This window comes from Episyrphus balteatus, chromosome 3, assembly GCF_945859705.1.
Source record: "Episyrphus balteatus chromosome 3, idEpiBalt1.1, whole genome shotgun sequence".
Taxonomy (NCBI): domain Eukaryota; kingdom Metazoa; phylum Arthropoda; class Insecta; order Diptera; family Syrphidae; genus Episyrphus; species Episyrphus balteatus.
The window spans coordinates 752,612-779,835 of record NC_079136.1 but is presented as its reverse complement, the minus strand read 5'-3'; the positions used below and the strand labels follow the sequence as shown (position 1 = coordinate 779,835).

At 30.9% G+C, this 27,224-nt stretch overlaps 1 protein-coding gene across 3 annotated transcripts in view; it reads right to left on the bottom strand.

Annotated features, from left to right (window-relative positions):
* Nucleotides 1-27,224, bottom strand: part of LOC129913354 (peripheral plasma membrane protein CASK) — a 426,424-nt gene that overhangs the window by 321,416 nt on the left and 77,784 nt on the right. For all 3 annotated transcript variants that reach the window (XM_055991975.1, XM_055991976.1, XM_055991977.1), the window contains exons 11-12: nucleotides 26,062-26,240; nucleotides 25,776-25,943 (exon numbers count right to left, since the gene is read on the bottom strand). In XM_055991975.1, the coding sequence (XP_055847950.1) occupies nucleotides 25,776-25,943; nucleotides 26,062-26,240 (347 nt within the window). The remainder of the gene's footprint in view (nucleotides 1-25,775; nucleotides 25,944-26,061; nucleotides 26,241-27,224) is intronic.

The following is a 27,224-nucleotide window of genomic DNA, read 5'->3' as shown; positions in this document are numbered from 1 at the left end:
ATAAATCATTGTCTCATTATTCGGAAATTTGTTTGTTTCGGGTAATACTTTCTTGATTACAAAAAAATTAAATATACATATAGTACACAGAACAATAGTTAATCCTGTAATAGAAAGGTAATTATGCTTCTTTAACGAGTCTTCTATTAAATTTCAAAAAAAAATCTCTAAAAAAACATAAAGTACAATTTAATTAATCATATGCTACTGCTCAGTATAGTTAGCTCTCAAAGCCTCTTAAACTACATCTTCTAATATCTATTTGTTTTCTGCAAGTAAGACAACAACTTTTTCGTCCTGCGATATTATGAACACACTTAAACAAAGAGAACCTCCATTTCGTCTTAAGCAGCTCCTTAGGGTAAGATTGTTCATTACGTTAAGTATGCAACCATCGCAGTCTCTTTGCACACTACGCTAGCTACAATGATGAAAATAAACTTTTTTTTTGCTAGGTATTTCATCTGTGTATATAGAAAGGTAGTTACTCCTCTTTTACAACACACAAACACACAAAAAGTTATTTAAGAAATCTTTACCACTTTAATGCAGCTCTATACTCGTCTTATTATAATAAAGTATTAAACGCATTCCACCAGTTTTCAGTGTTAAAATAAAACCACCCTTTTGCTTATTAAAATACTTAAAACTCATACCTTAAAGTGAAGTGCAGATTTGCAAGTCACAAACCCTCTCCCCGGATCCCGATTCCGATCCCGCCATCGCATCGCCAACAAAGAAAATAAAGAAAAACGTACAAAAAGGAACACAAACAAAAAAAAAAAACAAGACTGAATTTCCAAGTCTTTGTCAAAATGCGAATAACACCTGCTGCTGTAAAAATGAAATTTCTTTGAAGTCGAATTCATACCTGCAAGTAGAAGAAATGTGTAGAAAAAAATTAATAAAGTTATTCACGAGAATAGAGGAGAAAAGTTGTTAAGGAAGAGGACAGGACCAAACTAGAGGATTGTGTAAATGTCTACGTGTCGAGCCACCGAGAAGACATCCTTCTTGTGGTGATCGAAAAAAGTATTTCAAAAAGGGGTAGAGTAGGATGGATGTAGTGATTTTTTTTTTTTTCTGGTAACATGATGAAGAAGGATTTTTTTTCCTTCTTTAATCCTTCAATATGAGCAACGTAAGCTTTAAAACATGATGACGAAATAGATTTAAAGCTAAGAAGTAGTTTACTTAGAGAGAATAGTTGTTAAAATGAGAAATATACTCGGAAATTTCTTAACAGCACATACAATATAGGGAGGATATTATTTATGTAATTCAAAATTTCTGCTACAAAGAGTTCTGCTATTCGACTATTGCAATATTTATTCATGGCCGAATATAATTTAGGTTCATAGAAATCGGCAGTCAAAACACAAAAAAACATTACGTTTCAAATGTTTGCTGTAGAGCCATTGATTCTAACTGTCCTATTTTAAAATTGTAGCATTTGATGTAATGAAAAATGAATTTTAGGGCGAAATTGAGTAAGGTTTTTAAAATTTTGGATTTTTTTTTATTTATATATGGGTAATAACATGCAAATAAACTTTTGTACGCCAATTTAAGTAAAAAAGAAACTTTAATAATAGCCGTGTTTTTTTTTTTTTTGGATTCCCAAATATTAACACTAAACAAAAATTTAAATGCATACACAAAGGAAAGGAAAACTAAACTTGGTTTATCTTCTATTCTTATTGGCAGCTGCGTGTTGTTTTTTGTTATGCATTTAAACGCTAACTGCGGATACGGATAGTAATGCAAAACTATAATTTTTTAAAGGATTTTGGTATGCTGACTCCGAGTCCGTCAGAATTACTTTAGCACGTCAGGTTTTTTAGATAATCCCATTAGAAAACCACAAAACCCAACTTTTTTGCTACTTGCAATATTTTGAAGTAAGGTAATCTTTTTCAACTGAACCAGTTAAGGTTTATAAAATAACTTGTTTTATTCTTTCAAATTCAGTTTCAATCCTTTCAATATCTTTGTTATTCCCCGAGATATCTCAAATTTAAGTAAGGGCCAATTTTTCAATAGTCAGTTAAACAGTCAGGTAGTACTTATTCCTTAGGATAGAGAAAAAATCAATTTTTCAACAGGCAGATAAAGCTTTTTCCTAAGAATAAAACTATCTGCTTCTTTCAGAGACGAAAAAAAATTATTCTAAGGAATAATCTGAACAAAAATATTGTGTCAGTTGTCAAAGCTGTTTTGAAAGAATTTAGAAAAAAATACAGTGGAACACAAAAAAACAAAAACAATCATGAATAAAAATGACGTTTAATTTTCAATATTTTTGAATTTGACAATTTTTTTTTTGTTATTCTGTAGAATAAATTATTCTTGATTGAAAAATTCAATGTTTTTATCTGATTGTTTATGAGCCTAATAACTTTATTCGTCGAACAGTTAACTGACTGTTTATTAGAAGATTGAAAAATTGGCTCTAAGAAAAGTAAATAATGTGATCCAAAAAAATTCATGTTTCCAAGGAACAAACCTATTATTTTTTAATGTATTTTGATATACAAATTTTGAATCCGAATTCCAAAATTTTCTTAAAGATTTTTTTGAATTTCTAACGCTTAAATCTCAAAATACTGACGTGATAGAATTTTTCCGACTTCGGATTCGAACTCAGCATATTAAAAACTATCAGCCTTTTTCTGCTATTCGATTCACGTGAATCAAAAAATGTCCTTCCTTTATCACGTGAAACTGAAAGCAAAGCGTTGTTTTCGCCTGTTTTAGAAATTCTATAGAAAAAAAGATTTGCTTAAGGTTAATTTTAACCCCCATTTAAACGTTTCTTATTTAAGACATTCACGTAAATCGAATAGCAGATGAGGGCTGTATATAAAAAGTATACTTTTGTTCCTAGGACAAACAAATCTTATCACTAACTACACTAATTAGCAAAATAGTACATAAAATTTATAAACTCGTTTAAATTTGTTTTAGTATGTTTCATACATTTTTTTTTTATATTTTCGACTTCTTATACAGGGTGCCCGGTAGAAAATGGATAAGCCTGAAATGGCTGATAGGTGCACTTTTGACTATTTTGAAACCGAATAGAAAAAGTTTCTATCGCAACCAGTTTAGAAAATATTAGTTTTTTTCGTTCAGTGTACTTTAAATTTCATCATCTTACGTTTTCTTTAACCACGAATGAATGAATTTTGTAAATTTCTTATTTTTATAATTTTCTACAATAACTAATTCACTACATAAGAAGTTAAAAGTTATAACTGTTGCATCTTTTCTTTAAAAAAATTTTGAAATTTGTTTTTCGATGCAAAATGTGGAAAAAAAATTGTTTATGACAATTTTCAAACACCTGTGGTATAAAAAATATCCATAGGAACGTAGGTGGCCAACTTTTTTAAAAATATGCGCGTGCAAAGGGGATTGCAGAATGGTAAAAGTTTTTGTCAAATCTAGAGTTACTAGGAAGTTATTGGTACCAAAGTGCAAAAAAAGCCTATACATTTAATAAATTATTTTAGCTGTAAAATCTTAAGTTTTTCACATTGCTGCCACAAATGCATTAATTCCACCAGTTTTTTTAATCAGTCATATTTTACAATAATTCTTCTTACACAGAATTATTAAAAAAGCGTTATAACCTTTGAACATAGCTATAAAAAAAATAATTTAACTTTTTTTAATGCAAAGTTGGAAAAAAAATATTTTACTAAAAACTGCAGGATTTCAATATTTTTGCAGTATTTGTTAATCAGTATTTTAAAAGGTGAGCGAACATTTATTAATAAGAACATATTTGGTGTCATATGATAGATCATAGATAGAATCATAAATAATAACGAAAAACATACAAAAATCTGCCAAACCATTCCATGGAATTCCCCAACTGAATTATTTCTTTAGTTATAACTTTTTTTAACCGTACCTGCCTGTGAAATAAGGTATTGTTTTAAAACATAGTTTTTGAAACTTGAATTTTAGTCAAAAATTAACCCAACAGTTCTTTAATAATATAAAAATACATTCCCTTTGCAAGGAACCTTTCAACAAAAAAAAAACAAATATTGTATTTTGTGCTCCCGTGCAAATGATATTTTATTTTCTTCAGCCCATCAAACTAAATGTCACATAAAAAAAAGTGTATAAGAGATTGATTGGCATGATTTACTCTTTTTAAATGATTTTGCTTTTTATTTTTGTATTTATCATTTCTTGGCGTTACTTTTCGTTCACTTCCTGTTCCTAAGAAAATCAAATGATTGATTCATCACAAACATTATTTATCAAAATTATTAAATAATGATTTATTTTTAGAATCATTTCTACGAGATGACAAATGAGTTACCATCCCACCAATTTTTCAAACAAGAATTCTGTTTACCTCATTTTATTCTATTCTTTTACACACTATCTTCGAAAGAATAACCTAATTTCCACCTTATGTGGTAAAGTAAACCCACGTAAAATCACACTAATTACAAACACAGCACACAGAAGTTTCTCTGTGGAAATCAAATCTTTAAACAATAAATCAGCATTGGTTTCGATTACTGCTTAACAAGTTTTCAAACTGTTCGTGCTTAATAAAGCAATTATTTCCCCATAAAACTCTAAACTCAATACAACAGAAATATGTTACCAAATGTATTTTCCTATTAATTCCTATTTCTACCCCCAAAATGTATTCAACTGTACTAATGTCGTTGCTATTGCATTGGCGAACTTTATTGATAACTTAATCCTTCCATTTAGTGAACCTGTCCATCCGAATTCGCCTAATTTGTTTACCGAATTTATCGAATTTTGGTCAAATCCTGGTTTTGTTCGAAAACACGAACAAAATGCATTTTCCATAAATTCATTGCTCTTATAACACAATACACACACACGGTTTACGGTATACCTACACGCACTATATCATTGATTGAATAATGATTCATTACCAGACAGATTCACATGTGTTTGTGTCGTGTTGTTATCTTGTTTTAAATGAAATGTATTTGTCTCACAGTAGAAATTGCACAAAATGATTGAATAACTACATGAAATGAATTATTATAATTTGTAAGCAATGAACAAGAAGTGTTCTGTTAAGGGAACCGCAAAAGGTGTAAGGCTTCTAATCGAGATCATAACAATATTCATCATTCTAATTTAAGAAATTCTTTCAGTGTTTCCTTACACTGTCCCTAAAAAGTAAGAACTAGTTTTCAAATTGGAATGAAAATAAGCGCTAAAGTCATCAAGTTGAGTAATTATATCGTAAGTCCGATTTTTGTTTTTGGGATATGAAACGGATTTTGTTAATTGATTATACCAAAATAGGGTTTCGGTATAACTGGTACTACACAAACATTGTTGCATAAGTAGAAAAGTGGCCATCGAAGAACAAAAGTAGAAGAAAGGGGATCTGCTTTTGCAGGAGAAACCATCAGTTCTCAGTTGTTCTTTTGCAACTTCTGGTCTTTCAGAAATGTGGGTTCGGTATATTGAACAATCCACATTTTCAAAATGCCCCAAGCTATTTTAAGAAAATTAAATGTAGTGTTATTGAAAACTGGTCCTCACAAAAATTAAATGCAAATAGTTTGAAAGTTCAGTGTGTTACAGTTTTAAAAAAATATTTCATTACAGAAAATTTTTTTGAACAAAATATGAAATCAACAAATACGATTCGATGTGTCTTAAAATTAAGGACACTCTTTGAGGTACCAGAAATACAAAATCACAACCATTAATTTTTTTGTAAGGTACAACTCCTGATTAGTACCACCCTGAAGTCGAAAAATCGCTAACTGTGTTTGTTTTCAAGTAGAAAAGGTATTGAAATGATTGGTGATTTATTTAATAGGGTAATGTATGCGTATGTCATATTCTGAAATAAAAATGAACTGGAATAATTATGAACAAATTTGTGGCTACCAGAAATTTGCACAATTTTTCTTGATTTAAACGATTTTTAGGGTTGACTTCTTTTAAGGATAAAAATACGAACATTGTTGATATTAAGAATTACTATCACTGAATAAGAATAAAATCTTCAATAAAAAAAAAACTATTTTGAAAGTTGATATTTTTGAAAAATACTCTTATATTTGAATTCCAAAAAACCCATGTGGTTCTTAAAACAAAAATTTGATATCTTTAGTATATACATATGTATATGTATAGCCTAGATCTTCGTTAATCATGCTCACTAAGTCTCATTCTGTTTATTTTAAATTTTTAGGAAATACCTATGATTTTTTTAAAAATAGTATATTTAAAGAAATATAAAAATAACACTTGCTTTCAAACGCTTAGTTTTTAAAATTAACTAACCAACAAACAATATTTATGTATATGAGCCAAAATACCATTTAATGCCTTTGGACAGTGAAGTTTGGAAAAAAAAATATGGAAATTTTTACCAATATATTTTCATATATTTTAGTTGTCATAGAATGGTTATAATTTAATCTATTGTAAAATAACATTTGCACCGATGTTTTGAATGATATTTCTATATTTATGACAGTTTAAACAGAAAGTGATCAAAACCAAACAACTGCGTTACTTTACTGCAAATTTAAGTTTTTTTTGTAAAATCATATAATTAAGCTCTCTGATTTGAATAAGTAATAAATTACTTTCTTTGAAACGCTCTGATATTTCTATTTGAAACTATAAAAACAACGTAAGTCTCCTATGAAGTTAAATCACAGACAAATTAATTCCAATTAAATATTCTTAATAGTTTATTACCAAAAATCAGCTTTAAAACTTTAAATACCACTGCGTTACCAAGATAAACCGCAATTTTACCATGATTTGTAATCAATTCGATCCAAATTTGGGTTTCAAACTTGTAAATGTAAATAAACATATGTAGGTCTTTATAAATAAAAGAATGTGTTTTTTGAGTTCTATTGATCGCATTATCAAGATTGATGTTTCTAGGCTTAAAGTTTCTGTATTTAGAATATGAAATATTACGAATTTAGGCTATTCATATGAGTTGGAAAACTAACTTTTTTGAACCCCTTGAAAACAATATAAAGCCAGGACTTGAAAAAATCTTTTAAAAAAAATTGGAGTGGACCACCCTAACCATTTAGTGGTATGAAAATAGATGTTGGCCGATTCTTAGGCTTACCCGATATACCAACAAAATTTCATAAAAATCATTCCAAAAAAAATAGAAAATTTTTTGGTTGGACCACCCTAACCATTTTATCATATGAAAATTCATGTTGGTCGAATGGCCGCTTCTCAGACTTTTCGACATACACAAAAAATTTCGAAAAGATCGTTCCAAGAAGATATAAAAAAATTTGGCTGGACCACCCTAACAATTAAGAGGTATGAAAATAGATGTTGGCCGATTCTCAGACCTACCCGATATGTGTACAAAATTTCATAAACATCAGTCCAGCCGTTTCGGAGGAGTTTGGTAACAAACACTGCGACATGAGATTTTTATAATATTAGAGAAGATATAATTTTTCTACTAACTTGTACTTTTTCTTCAAGAAAAATGAAATTCAACCAAAGGGATATTTTTTATATGCAATATATTTTGAAAGATACATTTTTATTGTATTGTACCTACTAACGCAAGATTTTGGTGAAAGACACGTACATTTTATTCAAATTATTTTTTTTAAACTCTGAACACTAGATTTTCAAAAAAAAAAAATTCATTACTTTGGCTTCTGGCTTTTTAAATCTTAAATCATCTAGGTGCCGAAATAATGGCACCCTTGAGTTTCAGTTGTTGTTGTTCATCTACAGTGCAAATTTTTAATGAGTCACGTACTAAGTTACCAATTAAACACGGCTAAAATTTTCGTACAAGTGTTTTCCATTTCAAATTGAAACTTAAGTAACGGAGGATACTTAAGAGACGGAGGATACTTCAAAAATGTTCATATATTGTAAACCACCCTAATTAAAACCGGTATACCAAAAATCAGCTAGTTTAATTTTTTTTTCCTATCTCTGACTTTTTTTTGCATCTGTTCTTCCTGGGTTAGAAATATTAGGGCATAACTAAGCAAAAATTGGGGTCCAAAAATATTTCACATAAAAATACCTTCAACAAGAAAATATATTACTAACAAAATTGACATTTAAGTGTTTTTGAATCAAGTTTTTGTCAAATTCATTTTTTATGAGAGAAAATTCCATATTACTTCAATTTTGTTCGGCTAAATCCAAATTTTAAATGTTGGGCAATTTTCGAACAAACACAAATATTGCTAAGAAAACCAAGAAGATAAACCACTCGCGAAATCGGTGTTATTAAATACCAAAAACAGAGTGGTTCCAACACCGTTTTCACTACGTAAATAACAAATTTGCTTGCGTAAGGCCTTACAGATGCTACTGTTGCTTCTGTTAAACTTAAGGGGAGCAGAAATGTGAATCCATTATGATTATTTACTTTCTATTATATAAAAAAAATTTCTAAACTTGGATTTTACAAGTTACAAAACACAAGGCCGTATGAGGTTCATATTTCGTTCTGATAAAAAGGATGCCCTTTGTTTTAAAACCGCGAACAACTTTTTTGAAGCAAGAAACTTGTTTTTATATGTACAAATAAAAAAGGATAGGATAGAAGCCATAAACGATCAAAGGTTAGGTATTAACATAAATCGTTTCTGTCAAAAACTACCATTTCAAAGTCAAAATCGCCAAACAAATAAATTCATAGTTTGTTTAGGTTTTAACTTCAAATTTCTAACTAAATGGAAAAAAATCTAAAATCCATAAGAGATAAAATGTTTTAGTTCACAGTTTGTATAAAAGCCTCTTAGCAAGCAAGTTGAACATTAATATGAGCAAATCCTTGTGTCCCTTTTAGAGCTTTTATTCAATTATAATGCTCCGATCGCTGGCAAATGAAATGGCTTTGGCAATGAGAGAGGCTTAGCTGTCTCTTATTCTGATTAATGGGTGGTTTTGTAAAGTGTAATTAGCTACCCATTCCTCTTTATCCCCCAAAGTTTAGTTTGCATCCGTATTTCCATTCATTCGTAAACTGATGATGAATTTTTGTTTTTTTTCATCTTTTTTTTTGTGTATTATTTCGCTCTTCTGTGGATGCGAATTGAACGCACTTATACCAACACACACCATCAACAAAAATGTAAAATTAAATCCATCTAAATGAAAAATAGAATCTATCACTTCGTCGTCGTTGTCGGCGTTGTTTTTGTTTGTCGGCCGAACTGGTCCCTATTCATGTATATGGAATTGAGGCTGTATAAGGATGGGAGGTTATAATTCTAATCCCTGATGAGGTTAAACCAGATATTATTCATATAGTGGAATTAATTAACGTGCTGTCCCAGTCCCCGTTCCCGGCTCCGGCATCGACATTGTTTTGGCTACCGATGGGTCTGCAAACACATTATGAGGTTTCCATCTCGGGTTAATTAAAATTTAATATTTGCAGTTACATATTTCCAAATAACTTCCATATTCAGTTTTTCACCCCTAAAGGGAAATTATTTTTGCTTTTCGGTGTTTTGATTGAGTCAGAGCCTCATCCGAATTCTTTTTGTTTTCAAATATTTTTTTGTCTAGATTTTCAGAGCCAAAGGTTTTGAAACACCATTTTAGAGGTGTTCTTTAACAATAAAATGTTTTGTATTATTTTTAACACAAAATAGAATAAATAGAATTTATTTGAAATGTCAACAAAAAAAACTGCACCCGTTTTAAGGCTGCATTTGAAAATAAATTCGAGTGCCAATTTAATTACAAATACGTAATATTTTCCTAACAAAGGAGTTTTATTGTGAATGCGCGTGAAATATTTTATTTTATTTCTAACAAAAATGGAAATAAAAAAAATAAAATGAAAATAAAAAGTTTTTCCCATGAACGAACAATATTTTCGCGGTTGGACTTTGTTGTTAACATGAAAGAACTGTCACTGCACACTACACACAGTCGACTATTATAGCAGGTGGTCGGATTTAGAAAAAAAAAAAATCATACATATTTCTGTATTATGTCGTCCGTTCGCTAATAGGATTACATGATTTCAAACTTTTATTGTGTGTATTTGAGGACTCGAAGCTTCATACAAAGTTCGACAATTGAACAAAATATCCCTGCAAGTTTTGTAAGGACATCATGGTTTTCTATTTGATGGATTTTTTGAAGCAGAAAATATTTGTATTGATTGTATGTGTGTTGTGTAATGTGCATTTAGAATGGTTCTTCTGTCGTTTTGTCCGAAAAAAAAAACCTCAAGGAATGAGAAATTACATCAATATCATATAGAAAACTGAATACAAGGTTGAAGTAGCTATTCGTTAAATATAAATCAATCAGTTAAGTTAAGGTGCTAGATGATTTTGTCAATTGTTTGATGTTTCGTTTTCTTGCTTCTTTATGGGTTTCATCTCAATTTATTGATAAATTAAATTCATAATATTAAAAGTAAAAAGCCAGAACTATGGAAGAAGGGTTTGGGCAATTCTGTACTTGAAAACAAAAACAAAAACAGAAGGAAATGATTGTGTACTTTTTTAAATTGATTTATAAAACTTCTTAATCCGTTTTGAACTTTATGCTAAGAATGAAACTTGATTTTTGTATGAATATTGATCTTTTTTGACGTGATAACGTCTTAAAAATCGATGAACTATGGCAGCATCCACGAAAAAGTGACGCCTATTTTTTCATTCCACCTGAAATTTACGGCATAAATTTCAATTTAAAATTAAAAATCAAATATTGGAGATACAAAAATCTTCTAAATCTTAGTTGAAAGATAATAACTTAAAAGTCAAAAATAATGAAGAATTTTGAAAAATTCGATCAATAAATAGGGTATATAGGGGTAAAACAAAATTGCAGAAAAGTGGCTATTTTTTAACGCGACGTTGTAGAAAGTTGAATTTTTTCTAGTCGATAGATAAATTTATTGTAAGGCCAACAATGGTATTGAAAAAATTCTAGAATATTTTAAAACCAAGTTATATAATGTTTTTTAAAACTTAAACACGTGATAGACCTTTGACAAAGTAGTGATTATATGTAGGGGAATTTTTGTTTGACAATTTGTAAAATGCCATTCAAAAGAAAATGAAAAAAAAAATTAGGGGTCTTAAAAGGATTTTTTTAAGTTTCTGCGTTTCCAAATATGAATTTTTGAAAATCACCTACTTTTTTAGGGGTATTTTCGGGTGGTTTTTATTTTTAGCATTTTTTTGGATCGTTCTATAAATTTCAAACTTATAGTTTATGGTTGTGCGCATGCATATGCAAAAAAATGGTATTTTAAAATGATTTTTGACTGAATAACGAGAAAAACAAGTTTTTTTTCCCAAGTTTTTTTTTACCGTTTTTAATAGGTTTTTATTTTTATCTATTTTTCTTCAACAGATAAATGAATGATCTGTAAAATAAAGTTCTATTTTTCATCACGTTCTTTCTTTAGATTTAGAGCAGATAAAAATTTAGTTAAACTTTAATGAGCATGCTGATAACATTACCTTTCATTATATATATCATACATAACGGTTCATTTACTACAAGCTACACAATGTTAAATTAAAAAACTTCAGAAATACCTAAAAACACCTGTGGAGATCTGTTGCCCATGACCAGCCACTAGTGTGGGAAGTACCGTATACTCAGTTTGAAATTTCGACATGATTGGCTTTAAAAAATTCTAACTTTTTTAGTAGGCATGGTAGAAATATATTTGAAGAGTCATATAAAAGGTAAAGTAATAAGCTATCAGATGATATACAATTTATTATAGGTTTTTATATAAAAAAAGATAATATAGTAGAAGGTAAAAAAGATAAATTTTGTGCTTTTTTTGATACAAAAATTCTAGCACTTTTTTAAATGTCGTGCAGATATCGTTGACATGAATATTTTGAACTGAAACAACAGGCTTTCAGATGGTATAAAATTTAATATAGGTTTTTATATAAAAAAAAAATGGATTTAATGGTGTTAGAAGAAAAAAGTTAGACTTTTTTCACTTTTTTATGATGAATGATTGTTTTCGATAAATTATTTTAATATCTTTTACGCATTGTAAAAATGGCTTAAATATGGCTTTATTTTTTAGAATATTAAACTTTTTAATAATGTAATTTTTTTGTAAGCTTTTCATATAAAAAATTGGGGATCGGGCCAAAATTCTGGCTTCAAAATTCTGCTTTTCAAAATTCTGCTTTTTCAGCGAAAATTCTGTTTTTCAAAATTCTGCTTTTTTTCTATTCTGTTTTTCAAAATTCTGCTTTTTAAAATTCTGCTTTTCAAAATTCTGCCAGCATTATATTTGAACAAAAAAATTCTGCTAATTCTGTTTTTTTTTTATAGCATATGCGCTGGCTAAAAAAAAATACACCTCATTAATGTAATTCAACATTGGTACTTTCCTAATTTTTTTTATTTAAGTGTCACAAATATTTTTTGAAATGCATACACCGACTTTCTTTCAAATAAAATATGTATACTAATTGGAACCGATGTTTTATATTGCTTTTCTTATTCAAATTTTTGAATATTCATCTTTATTTGATAAATTAATCAATTTTGAGTTATTTTCGGAAATGTTTAATATTAAAAACCTTTTCTTAATATTTTCAAATTTATTCATTTATAAAACAAAAATTAATTCGCATTTAGAAAATGACAAATTATGTAGGTAAGTAATCAGCGCGCGCTTTTTAACATTTTCCAAACCCTTTTTTAATTTATGCAGAATTTTGAAAAGAAGAATTATGAAAAGCAGAATTGTGAAAAACAGAATTTTGAAAAACAGAATTTTGAAAAGCAGAATTTTGAAAGCAGAATTTTGTAAAGCAGAATTTTGAAAGCAGAATTTTGACAAAAGAATTTTGACCCCGGCAGAATTTTGACCCCAACCCAAAAAATTGATATAATCAAAATTGCATTAGGAACAAATCATCGATTTCGAGGCCGCGTATGACAGTATTTAGGGAAACGAGTTTTAAAAGCTTAACTATAGTTTTGATATCTAGTTTTAGTTTTGATGCCAAGCTCGTCCGACTGTGGATAAGGACGTTGGAGAATGCAAGCTGATCCGTCAGTGTCGGCAAAAGGCCGCACAAGGCGACGACGCGCTGTCATTCGATTTCTTTAACATCATTCTTGAATGTTTTATACAGAACGTCAACACCCTTCCAACTTCTTGTATGTGCCGACATTATTGAAATTATCAGAAGAACAAAACGTAATGTCAGTAGCGTTTTTGTACTCATCGAAGTGGAAGCGGCAAAAATGGATTTAAGGTCAATCAAGTATGTATATGCTGTCCCCAAAAATGAACTCTCATCATAGACGTTTTAGACAAAACACCAACATAGATAGCCATAACTTCAAGGTAGTAAAAGATTTCGTCTACCTAGGCTCCGCTATTACTTTTGGTTTGAGAAATTAACTGACCAGTCAAAGCCTCTTCCTATGCAAGACTTTCAACATGAGAGCCCTGTTTTATGGTGCAGATCCAGAGGCATTGATGAAGGCAGACAAAAACACTTTAGATCGTTACAAGAGAAAAGTCTTAGATAATAGAGTAAAAGTGCAGCACCTGTGATGGCTAGGTCATTAGAAGCGCATGGACAGATGGACAACAATGATCTGACCCTCAAGTTTTCGACTCCACCCCAAAGGGACGGCGGCGTTTTAGAGGAAAACCTCGTCTAAGGTTGCGCAAGCAATTTTCGTTTGTTGCAACTGCAAACTTCAACCCTATGACCGTAGCCTTTCTTTTTTTTATTTTTAAAACCAAATCAATAAAGTAGCATAAAAGTATATTTAAACTCGCAGTAATGAAAAAAAAAAACACAAGCACATGATGCGCCACTTTTTATTCAACAACCTGAATAAGCTAAAGTAAACATCAAAACATTTTTCCTCCAAAAATTTACTTTACTTATAAAAATATATCAATTCACCCAACCGAAATAATGAGTTTTTTTTTTAATTTTACTTTTTTTTTTTGTAAACACAATGGCAAACTAAACAAACAACAACCTTCAAAAAATAATATCCTACTCAAGATTTAAATGAAAGAGTGAGTGTCCTTCGAACGGGAAAGTTTTACCTTCCAATAATCACGTTTATTGAGGAAGGGACAAATAAAATGTATATAAAAAAAAAGAAGAAAGACCTATTTCTCTCTTCCTTTGACAAGACTGACCCTTATCAAATCAGATAAGAGAATTAAAAATTAAAATATTGTCCAATCTTCATAGAAAAAAAAAACACAGTTGAGTCTTTTAATATCGACTCGAAGAAAAAAAACTCTTTTTATGATTCGATACCAATTATTTTTTTCAACTCTTTTTTTTTTTTCAACCATAAAATGACAAACAATTTGTAATCGCATTACAAATACCAGGACCAACCCCAATAACCCTTAAAATATCTACGAACGAGGGCGAAGGTATACATTCTTACCCCGCGCAGCTCGCAAAGCAAACATATTGAATCTCAATTTCAAAGGAATCACAATTCTCATTCCCATTTCCATTTCCATTGGGCTCAATCTCTAAGCCCCTTAATGTCGTCTCACCCCTATTTTTCTATATATTGTGGTCAACCACAAAACCCTATTTGTGCCTGGCCTTGTTGCAAAAGCGCTATCTCTAACACAATGCACCAAACATCCGTCCATTAGTTTGATTGTCAACACACTTGGTTTTAATTTCTGAACAAAATGTGAATCTCTAGAAAAGAAAGACGAGCACTGTACGGCACGGCGACGGCGGAATGTGAAAGTATGTGGAAAAGGATATGAGAAGAGACTGCTTTTTACTCGTCCTTGTTGTCGTTTGAGTTCGCATAGAAGAATATAAAATATAAGTTGGTTTGGTACTTTGCCGATTCGTGAATTATAGCCAACCAGGTCACCACTCAACAGTCACCACACTATACAGGATAACAACAACGACAATAACAGCAACAACAACAACAAAAAATAAATAAAACGTCGAGAATTCAATGGAAACTTATTATAAAAATATCATCAACTACTTTCCGAACGCGCAGAGCCTCTTCCTCGCTCTTGCTTGCTAGCTAGCTAGATAAAACATCAAGCTCACTATACTCTCGAAATGCCATTCGACGAAAAGAAGCCAGCAGTTTTGTGCCTTCAACAATGCAATCAGCTGCTGGCATAGGTCAAGGACAGGAATAGGAAATGAATATTCTGAACGGCAGCCATGACATATGAATGGGTTGAATTGTATATCAGTGTATAACAGATTTTTGTGAAACAGTCAACATCCAGTATTTGTATTTTCGTGCCTTTTTTTAAGATTAAAATTAGCAGGGACAACTTTTACAACAATAGAGATTCAGATAAAAAAAATTTACCTAAAAACAAAGAAATAAAAATTGGTACAAAAAAAACAAAAATAAAACAGGATTTTCCGGGCAAAAAATATGTTATAGTTTTTCTTAGGAAATTTGATATTTATTAGAATGAACTTTTTAGTATTTGACTTAAAACTACCAGATCATTACACAATGATAAAAAATGTCCATTATATTGCAAAATTTCATACAAAATCAATTAAAAACGAAAAAAAAATTTTTTCTAAATTTCATCTTTAAAACTTGATTTTAGACCAGGGTCGATAATTTTTGAAACCAAAAAAAATCATAGTAGAATGAAACCCATAGGAAAAGGAGGTGAATATGATGAAAATTAAAGGAAAAATAAATTACGGGCGAACCGAGTTCGGGAAGTGGGTGGGTTGAGTTTTTAATGGTAAAAAATGGTATATCTCGATTTCCGGCAAAACTACAAATCCTATAGAAAAAAGTTGTATCGCAAAGTTGTAGGTAATAAAAAGATCTACAACTTTTGTATCAACAATTTTTTCACATAACCTCAAAATTAATGTGAAAAATTCAAAAAACCGAGTTTTTGGTTTTTTATTTTTATCTTTTTCAAAAACAAAAATTTTTCTACGAAATTTGGTGAAAACTTACCTTATTATGTCCCAAATACACTGTAATTTATTTGATTTAAAATATTAATTTGTTCACCTTATTTTGACTTAATACCAAAAAAACACCCTAATTTTCAATCGAAAATTCACGTGTCAAAATATCAGCTTTTTTCAAAAATTCGGTGAGCATGACGTTCGTTAAAATGTCTATTTTCTGATGGTGTAAAAAAAATTTTACATTAGTATACTATAGAACATGTTCTAGTAAAATTCAAAAAATGAAAAAAGCTTGAATTCGAAAAATTTTTTTATAATTGTTTACAATTTTGGCTTATTTATTCAAATTTACACTTTAATTACTCAAAAAACGTAAGATTAATCAATGTTACATGAAATCTTACGTTTTTTGAGTAATTAAAGTGTAAATTTGAATAAATAGGCCAAAATTGTAAACAATGATAAAAATTTTTTTTCGAATTCAAGCTTTTTTCATTTTTTGAATTTTACTAGAACATGTTCTATAGTATACTAATGTAAAATTTTTTTTACACCATCAGAAAATAGACATTTTAACGAACGTCATGCTCACCGAATTTTTGAAAAAAGCTGATATTTTGACACGTGAATTTTCGATTGAAAATTAGGGTGTTTTTTTGGTATTAAGTCAAAATAAGGTGAACAAATTAATATTTTAAATCAAATAAATTACAGTGTATTTGGGACATAATAAGGTAAGTTTTCACCAAATTTCGTAGAAAAATTTTTGTTTTTGAAAAAGATAAAAATAAAAAACCAAAAACTCGGTTTTTTGAATTTTTCACATTAATTTTGAGGTTATGTGAAAAAATTGTTGATACAAAAGTTGTAGATCTTTTTGTTACCTACAACTTTGCGATACAACTTTTTTCTATAGGATTTGTAGTTTTGCCGGAAATCGAGATATACCATTTTTTACCATTAAAAACTCAACCCACCCACTTCCCGAACTCGGCTCGCCCGTAATTTATTTTTGCTTTCATTCTTATCATATTTCCCTCCTTTTCCAATGGGTTTCATCCTACTATGAATTTTTTGTACTTTTTAATGTTTTTGAAGGCATCGGCACTGGTCTATTTCTCAAAAACTATTTAATGAAACAACTTGAGTCGAAAAAAAAAAAAAAAAAAAAACAAAATAAAAATTAAATTACTAGCTTTAAGAAAAGTTATAGCACATGATTGTACGTGCATTTTTTGATTTTTAATAATTTGTTTTCTCCCAGCTAATCGGGAAGTAGGTCGGTAAGCACTTAAGTGAATTTTACTGTACCGCGAAAATGAAAATTTTTCCTTCCAAATAACTTCTAAGTCACTTGGTATCCATTTGATGTGAAAAATTTGCCCAAATATTTCTGGCCAGGTTTTAGACCAAATTACCTCACTTGCAACGCAACGATTCATGGTCAATCAATTTGAAGTTTTATAACTACAAACCACTTTAAACTAACGATAGTCTACATTGATTTTAAAATTTTAGTCTTCAACGCAAAATCATTCCAAAAAATAGTTGAATCAACGTGGCTTTTGTTGATTTTATGTTGTTTTTCCCTCAGTGTAAAGCTGGATTGATACCAATACTATCTATACAAAATCTTAATTAGGTGAAAGGGTGTTTCTGTTTTTTGGGAAATAAGGAAAATTCGCGATAAGTTCGATAAAATCAATCGTATGAAAGGTACCCTAACGAAATTTATTATATGTTTTCCTCCCCATGGGAATTTAGGATAAAATAAGTCTATACATTTTTGTTCATGTGAAAGGTTGTTTTTTTAGGTGTAGAGAAAATGTGGGTATATTGGAAAAAGTAATTAATAATAGTGGTATCCTATCGAAATTCAGCAATTATGTTTTGATTGATTGATACACTGAGGGAAAAAATAAATTGAAGTTGAAACGTCGTTGTTTCAAAGATTAACTACTTTGATTTATGTGACTTTAAGATACGAAACCATCAAAAATTAACCATTTTTCCACGTTGATTTTAAAATGCTTATCTTCAACGCAAAATCATTCCGAATAATAGTTAAATCAATGTGGTTTTCATTGATTTTACGTTGTTTGGTGGCTTTTCCCTCAGTGTATTGGGGTGTAAGATGCACTGCGACCTATAAGATCTATTGTACCCCTCTTTTAAGCTATATGAGTTAGTACCTCATCTTATAGCTCCTCCTCTAACCTAATTCCTTCCAATTATTTTACTTTTCAGATTAGAAACAAGAATCTATGGTTAGAAGGTTGTTCTTTTGAGAGAAAACAAAAATTATAGCCCACCCTAATGAAACTTGGTAAAAACGTTAATTTTGGGATAGAAAGCGAAAATAAAGTCTTCATAAATAAAAATTAGGTGCTCTCGAAGAGACGTAAAATCTGTATGTAATTGGTCCGAAAAAGCAAATAATTCGTGTAAAACGTCTAAGAACTTGAGTATTAAGGTTCAATTAGTCATCGAAACCAAAAATAAAATGAATCATTGGCTTTTGGGACCAATAACAAATTTTGCTGTTTCTTCAAAAAAAAAAAAAAAATACATCCAATTTTTTTCGTACCTAGATTTTTTTGGTCTTTGGTTCTTATACTTAAAGCAAACTTTTTGCCGGTACAGCAACTATTCAATAAATTTTCTAAAGCTACTTTCTTTCAACCAAGACAATTTATGTGCGAAAAAGTCGAAAAAGGTCTAACAAAGTTACGTTGAGGCTTCAAAATGTAAATAGCATCAAGCCACATGGACAAAACGTTCAGTTAAAATTGTATGAACAATAGCACGATCGTTATTTAAGGGTTTTTCGAAAATCAAGTGCCTAATTGGAAAAACTATTTCAAAGTAATAAAACAAAAATCCCATAATTTTTTTTCAGATTTTTATTTTGACGCTAGAGGGCGCCTCAAAAAGGTTTAAGGTTTGACTTATGACCAAAAAAAAACATGTCCTGACTAAACCTCTGGTTATAGAAAAATGGTTTATACCTTTTTGAATACGGTGTAGGTGTTTAATGACCTCATAAGCAAAAATATACCTATTTCAAATGAGAAAAAATTTTAACCCTTTTGGAGCGCCATCCAGCGTCAAATAAAAATCTGAAAAAATTAGTGTTTTTTTTTTTCAATTTATTATTAATTTAATTTTGAAAGTTTTCTTTTTTTTTTCTTAAATAAGAACACCCTAATGAATATATTATACGTATACGATTTTTGGAATGTCTCCAGTCCACAAAATTTTCATAAAAGTTCATAAAAAAAAAACCTATTTTATTTGTTAAGGTTCAATGGTGAGCGTAGTTTTCCAAGAGGAGAATTGTTGCTTTTTAACTTAAAACCCCCAAGTAACAAGCTACTATCTGTTACTGCAAGTACAACATATTTATTAAGTATCTATTTCTTCAGGAAATAGAGAACTGCATTGGTGTCTATCAAATCAAGATCAAACTTATAGAACAGGGCGGCGAAACATTTTGGGTTGCAATGGTGGGTACACATTTTAAAGTCTCTTTAAACAACACAAATGCCGTTTTTCTAACACATTAGCAGAAACTTCTTCAATTTTGAACTGAAAATATAATACATATTTGACATAAATCTCCCACCAATTCAAGAAACTTAACATGAAGAAAAGTGGATATTTTGTACAGATTTAGTTTTCCATGTTAACTTTGAAAATTACAAATACGGAGTTTTGACTGTTCGATGATGAACATTAAACACATCTCCATATGTACGTGTATAACGTGATTAATATTCCTTTTCTATTTAATATAAGTACGTGCGCGCAAGGATGTTGTGAACATGAACAACCACATATATACAGCAAAAGCAGTAGCAAAGACAATATATCGCCAGAGGCATAGTCTCCCCATCCCCTTGGGGAAGGCCATTTAACATTTTAGAAAAACCCATTCAAATTTTTTCATACCTTTTGATGGAGGTTGTTATAATAGCGTATGATGTAAGGCGGAATGAGTTGTGCCGTTTCCGAACCAATCCACTGGTCTATCGGTGGGGTTGATTTCGATGACGCCTCTTCCATAAAAGAAAATGGACACCCGATTGACATTGCTTCCCATCGACACTGCCACTATGTTGTTGTTGATGATGACTTAGGTCAACAGTCATGCAATAAATAGCGCGCGATTTTTTTTTAACGAGGGGGGATAGAGGGAACCTAGTTTCGATTGAAATGGCGCGCACTATTCGCTTTTGTTGTTGTTACTGTCGAACATGGAATTCCGTCGTCCCGTTCGAGTTCGGGACAAAACAACTTGTGAACACTTTAAAAAGGATCACAGAGCCTAGCTCTCCCTTTTCATCATTACATATCTAAATGCATAAATACACAAACAGAACCACTCCGACTGCGACTATAGCGACTACGACGACAACATGGACGATAAGGGCAACAGCAGCAGGAGTCTTTTCTCCTGGCAAAATAAATGGAGCGCTCAAATCTAAACAAACACTACGAACTAGGTCAACGTTTTAATCCGAATAAAGAGGCTACTCCTCCTCGCAAAGAGTTTTCTTTCACTTCGCGTTTGTCTGTATGTATGTGTGTGTTGGTCCGTGTCCATTAATCCTTACGAATTTCCTTATAAAAACTGCACAGGCTCAACTACCGGGCCAGGAGAAAAAATGCATTGCAAGACGGCTGGGAATAAATTCTGAGATTTCCTTCGTTTTTTTTCTTGATCCAATACCGCGCGCGATAGTGACTTGCCTTGTCAAGTCTTCATTAAAAATCGGACACGTGATGCCTTCAGCTTTTACTTTGCAACGCTTTCTCTTTCTTCTGAACGATGACAAGGACGAAGCTGATGCTCGATGTAGGCGCGATTTTTTGCTTTTTTTTGCCAAACAGCTGTTTTGTTGGAACTATTTTTGCTACCTCCTCCTCCATTACCGCCGCCGCCGCCCATTCGAGCGCAAAAAGCTAGTTTTTCACTGGAATGTGTCCCCGGGGTTGATGGTTGATGGTTATGGTGATGGCAGATGGCCCAAGAAATCAAACTATTTAATTCTGAATGCAACAACATGGAAGGAACGAACTGCACACCCTCGTCGCCCGTTCAACCGAGAAGTGTCATCAACTGGGCGAGAGAGAGAGCGAGAGTGAAACGGCGAGAAAGAGAGAGAGGAGGGTTTTTATGACAACACAAGTGTTGCATCATCATCATAATATTCATCAATACAACATCAACACATGGCTTTTATTTGCATAATATCTGTGTTTGTGTGTTTTTTTATGAGTCCTCCGAGAGAGGGTGGGAGGGATGGCTGAAATCTAGTGTTTCTAGCGCCACTTTTTACATCTGGTAGAAAATAGAAGAACTTTCGTGACGAGGGAAATGAAAGTTTTCCGTTCCTTTACACCCAGGGAGAGAGAGTAAGCTTATTCGAAGTTCGAAAATTTACCATGAGTTGAATATACTATAAAGTGACTATTGTGAATGAGCCTTGAAGACTATAATAGTGTAGGAGGAGGGGGGGCTTATTTCCGGCACTTTAATAAAATAACAGAAAGTATTCTAATTACGACAGGTCCAAGTTAATTATAGACGAAGGTTGGGATCATAGTGTAACATCTCATTATGGAAACATTGATGGTGATGGATGCCTTGGCAGACTACAACTATGTTCTATACTGGATTGTGCAAGGGCGAAATGGAGGTCAGGGTTTATGATGAATTAGGGAATTAATTAAGGAAGGGAAATTAAGTTATCAGTATAACATTAGGGGCGAAACATGATTTCATCAAGATTGCTTTATTGTATTTATTTTTAATGTAAATGTTTCATGTTTAAGTTGTATATGTGAAAGGGAGGTTTTTTGTATTTTATGGATTTGGGGGTTTTAGTAGGTCACACTTTAAATTAAACACTTTAAAATAGGTAGACATTTGTTCTATAAAATAACTTTTCACCGAAATAAGCCTGCCGGGCAACAACGCTTTTGGGGGAAAAAACAGGATTTTAAATGCAAAAATCAAATTTAGCGTTTTTAGAAGGAGGAGAAGAACTTTCAGTACAGAAATAAAATGATTAAAAAGTTTAGTGCCATTCATATGAGCTGCGACCTGCGTCTGTGAATAATTCTTTTAAAGCATTTTTTAAAGCAAATATCGACTAATTCTTTTATTAATTTTTTTTAATATTGTTTTCCCATAAAATAGGTTTTACAGCACCAAATTAGAGTACCTATTTTTCAACTCTATCAGTTGATAGTTGGAGATCGCAATAAGGCCTCTAAAAGTCCCCGAAGTAGACTGAATCGATTTTCTAACGTCACACCCGTTACATCTTATTTTAATATATTGTGACATTTCAAGACAAATGTAGGTTTAAAGTATAATAACTACTAAATTTATTAGTTGCTAAAGATGTTTAAAACCTTATTTAGTGAATAGTACACAAACGAGGAACTACAAATGAAGTAACTGTGTCACACCCGTTACAATAGAAATATCCAATGGTTTAATGGTTCATTATGTCTTTTAGACTTTAACCTTCCGATAACAACACACTTATTGACTTTGCTAGGATTAAATTTAAAAAAAAAAATACTTTTTAGAATAATAAAAATTATTTATTTAATCATAACACTTCTTAGGATCAGAAAATAATAAAATTCATAAAAAAAATAATAATTTGTCAAAAAACAAAGAAAGAAAAATCAAGTCAGCGTGGTATAGCTACGGTGACCATCCGTCCCGGTTTACCCGGGACTGTCCCGTATTTCTATAGCTTGTCCCGGGTTTTTATTTAAGAATAAGTGTCCCGTATTTTGAAATTTGCCCCGTGATTGTCCCGTATTTGCAATTTCCCTGATTTTTAATTCAAAATTTGAATTACATCGTAAGGAAAACAGTGATTGGTTTTTCTTATTTTCCGGGGATAAATTACATAATTAGCTTAAAAAGCTACTCAAGAAAAAATTTTTTTTTCGAATAATGAACAACATATGGAAAAGTTAAGAACCCAGCTAAATTCCAAAACTTTTAAAGGCATGTTAAAAGTCGAATTAAAGATTACACAACTTCAAAGTCGTTTTAAATAAAATTAAAATGTTAAAAATCAGCTGTTACGATTTTGATAAATAAGTTATTTTCAACAGTACTTATTACAAAACGGTTTTTTTTTTTTTCATTTTTGGCTTCCTTGTTAACGACTTAAATGATTTCAACGAAAATAATAATAACAATACTTGAGTATTGAGCCTAGACCATGCGAGTTCAGATGCCAGTACACTACGCACTGCGCTTCCTCACCACATGATTAACTTCACCCAATTGTAGACTTTTTAGCTTAACAACATTTCAATGAATAGACTTAGCATTTTTACTAGGGCCTTCAAGATGTAAGATTATTGTTATTCGGCTATTTCAGGTTTTTCTTTATGTATACTCTATTGCAACGGTTCTCAACGTTTGAGAGTGTGCGGACCCCTAACAAAAAATATTGTCAGTTGGCGGAGATTGTATGGAGAAAAAACCAAATTAAAAAAAAACATATCCCCGCAAAACTTGCATTTGATTCAAGAACCGCTAGGGGTCGCGCATTCGAATTTAAAATTGAAAAAACATAGAACAAAATGGGCTTATTAAACACATATAAATTTTGCATTAAAAAAATTGTAATTAATTTATGCGCATTTATTCTTCTTTAAACAGCCTCCATTAGATATTTCTCATTGCAATCGAACCCAGAAAAAATTGGCCCAGAAAACCAACGATATAGATCAGGGCTTACGGAGAAAAAATATTTTTTAAATATTTTTCAGTTAAATACTTTAGTTTTATAAAGTTATTTTTTTTTTTTTGTTTTTGTTTAATTTAGTTCCTTATTAATTATAAACAGGGTGTCCCAAAAGCAATGGATCAAACGAAGTATGCTGATAGACCAACTTTAGGGCTTTCAGAATTTGGTAACTTGTTTATTCCAAATCTTTACGGTTTTCGATTTAATGCAGTTTTTGTGAAATTTCCATAAATCCCGACTTTGCAACAATATTTTCTTATTCCTTATTATTAGGCAATGTTTTAGTGAAAGAAATGTAAAAAACAAAAATCAATTATGAGCGGAAAAAGCAAAATACTGTTGCAAAGTCGGAATCTATCGAAAATTCACAAAAACTGCATTAAATAGAAAACCGTAAAGATTTGGGATGAATAAGTTACCAAATTCTGAGAGCCCTAAAGTTGGCCTATCAGCATACTTCGTTTGATCTATTACTTTTGGGACACCCTGTATAATCCTTTTTAGTATCTATACTGAAAAAAAAATTTTTTTAAATTAAAAAAAAAAAAACAAAACAAAAATACAATACCTACAGGGAAACATAAATATTTGCATAGCAATGCGCGACCCCTAGCGGTGGGAAATAAATAAAAAAATATAACATTAGTTTTAGGACTAGGTATATACAACTTTTGCGGGGGGTTGAATTCCAATTTCCAGAAAATTAAATTTCGCTCCGGCCTACGACCCATAATATTACATAAAAAAGCACCTCATTGCCCTTTTGTAATTAAAAAATCAATAAAAAAGGTTGAGAACCGATGCTCTATTGCATATCAACAATTCCTTGCATAACTATACCAAAGGTGGAAAGTAATTAGAAAGATTTTAGACGCTAGTATCTACATTAGTTTTATAATTAAGTTTAATTTTCGTATAGGTATTTCATACTTGTAGTAAGGAATATTTCCCACCATAAAATGGGAGAATATTTAAGAATTACAAGGCTAAGAAAATAAAAACGTATTGCCCCCTCCGTTTAAGGAAGAAGCGTACAATTTCTAAAACAGCGATAAGAATTGTTTCAAAGTCCAAAATTTATTTTTTTTTTTTTTTGACATGCTTAAAAGACATTTAGTTAAAATTTTGAAAATACATACAAATAAAATGAGTAAATATAAACGAGAAAAAAACTTTCAAAACATTTTTATATCGTAGTCAGTTTGTAGATAAGTAATATTGAATTGTAATTACATATATATAAAATATTTGAAAATCTGACTCATCCAAATTTGTCTTAAACTTTGTTACAAACTATGTAAATAGTTTTTTTTTATGTTCTCATATCCTCAAACTTGCAAGAAATTGCTTGTTTTTTTTTTTTTATATTTGAGTAAATTAATACTAAATCGATCTGGAATGCTTGCTAATCCCAAAGAAGCTATGTAATAAGTTGTTTATACTCAAATTGCAACATCTACCATTAAAATCTAACAAAACTAACAAACCATAAGAAATAATAATAAAAAAAAAAAAAACATATCGTCATCCCAATGACCCAAAATAGACATTTATTTAGGGGTAAGTGATTTCTTTTTACAACATGTTGTATACTTAAGTTGTTGCTTAACAAGACTTGGGTATTACATTTTAGGAAGGAGAAGAAATAAAATAAAAAATGACCCTTTTGCTTTCGGCCAGGCGGCGGATAGATGATAATGACATATAGGCAAATATTATTGCAGGAACAGGACAACAGGTATAAAATAAAAAACAAAACAAAAAAAATAAGACTCCTTCCCTTGTGAGAACACAACACAACATAATTCAACTTGAAAACACATAAATCATACACTTTAGCACTTTATAAAACAATTTTGTGTTAACAAATTGCCCATTTTCTGTTATGGTCGTTTTTTGTCCCAGGAAATTGAATAAATGTCACGAAGGACTTAAAGCACAAGGAGTATTATAGTGTGGGAGTACCAGCAGTGGCGGTATGGGTTGAGATATGGTTTCAAGAAAAAAAAGGACATTTTTTATTTCGACATAATTTTTTAAGTTCACTTACCTGTAAATGTGGTGATACCAGCAGCTGCATCAGCTCCGCTTTTTCCCGCGCATATTTGTGGCTAGTTGACGATGACAGCGCATCGATAGCATCACGGCTTCGTGTAACCGCATCTCCTGGCGGTGCTCTAGATGGTGACATAACGTTGCAACTAATTCGATCGTAAAGCTGAAATAGAAAAAAAAAATAAATTAAAGTTGAAAAGTCATTAAAATTTTATGTCGTCAAATGTTGCATTTTAAGAAGACTAAAATGGTTAAGCTTAGGAGAGGTGGCAGGTTCATACCTGAAGTAGTTGATGGAGTTTGTTGTCCCGCAACATTTCTCTTAGAACTTCTGGATCCACAAATGTGTCTTGTAGAGCATAGATATCATCTAAAGAATCGATTACTCGTTGAACAGCTTCGAGGCCAGCCTCTTCATCAGCCCATTCGTTTAAAGTTTCTGATGCTGTTCCAATAGGCACTTTTTTATTTTAAAATTCAAACAAGAAAACAAAATTTTTAATTTTAAATTGTTTATTTCAGTTTGACTTATTTTTCAAACAAAAAAATCAAAATAAATTAAGTAGCAAGTGAAAAATGAGCAGAGTTGTTGTTTGACAAGGATGATTAATAAATACATATTTGAAATATTTCTTCATGCTAACCATGAGGTAATTGGCAAACAAATAATATTATGTGATTATTAAAACCTTTTCGTGGTTTTATTATTTATGAAATATTAACAATTTCAAATAAATAATTTAGTATATTTAAAAAAAAGAATGGATTTGTCCGTTTAGCTTGATAACATTTTTTTATTTGGGCATATAGTCCGGTCAAATTAGACTAAAATAAGGGGGTGAGGTTACATTAATTCCCAGCAAACTGAAAATTGGTAGGATTGTTGGAAACACCATCATAAATTAAATCTAAAAAGTACTCATCGATCCGAGGCCTGGTTGTCCGTTATAGGGTTGTCCATTCTCTATCGGACACCCTGAATTGTATTCGGATCTGTTCTAAACAAGATAGGCCCCAATCGGAAAAATGGCGAAAATTTCCTTTTTTTTGCTTTCCCATATTCTTAACCATAGAAGAACGAAATTCAAGCTAAAAAAATAATGAAATTTCAGGAACTGTTCAGTTAGGAAAGTAATTCCATGTGAAAAGAATATACGAAAAATACCTATGTCTTAAAATCTATTTGTGTCATTTTTTACCGGTTCCTTAGCTCAAAATATGAACTTCTGTATATAAATAATCCCCCAAAAAAATTAGCAAGTGAGTAGAATGAATTAATTCCCTAAGGGCCAATTTTTCAATAGTCAGTTAAACAGTCAGTTAGTACTTATTCCCAAGGATAGAGAAAAAATCAATTTTTCAACAGGCAGATATAGCTTATTCCTAAGAATAAAACTATCTGCTTCTTTCAGAGACGAATAAAAATTATTCTAAGGAATAATCT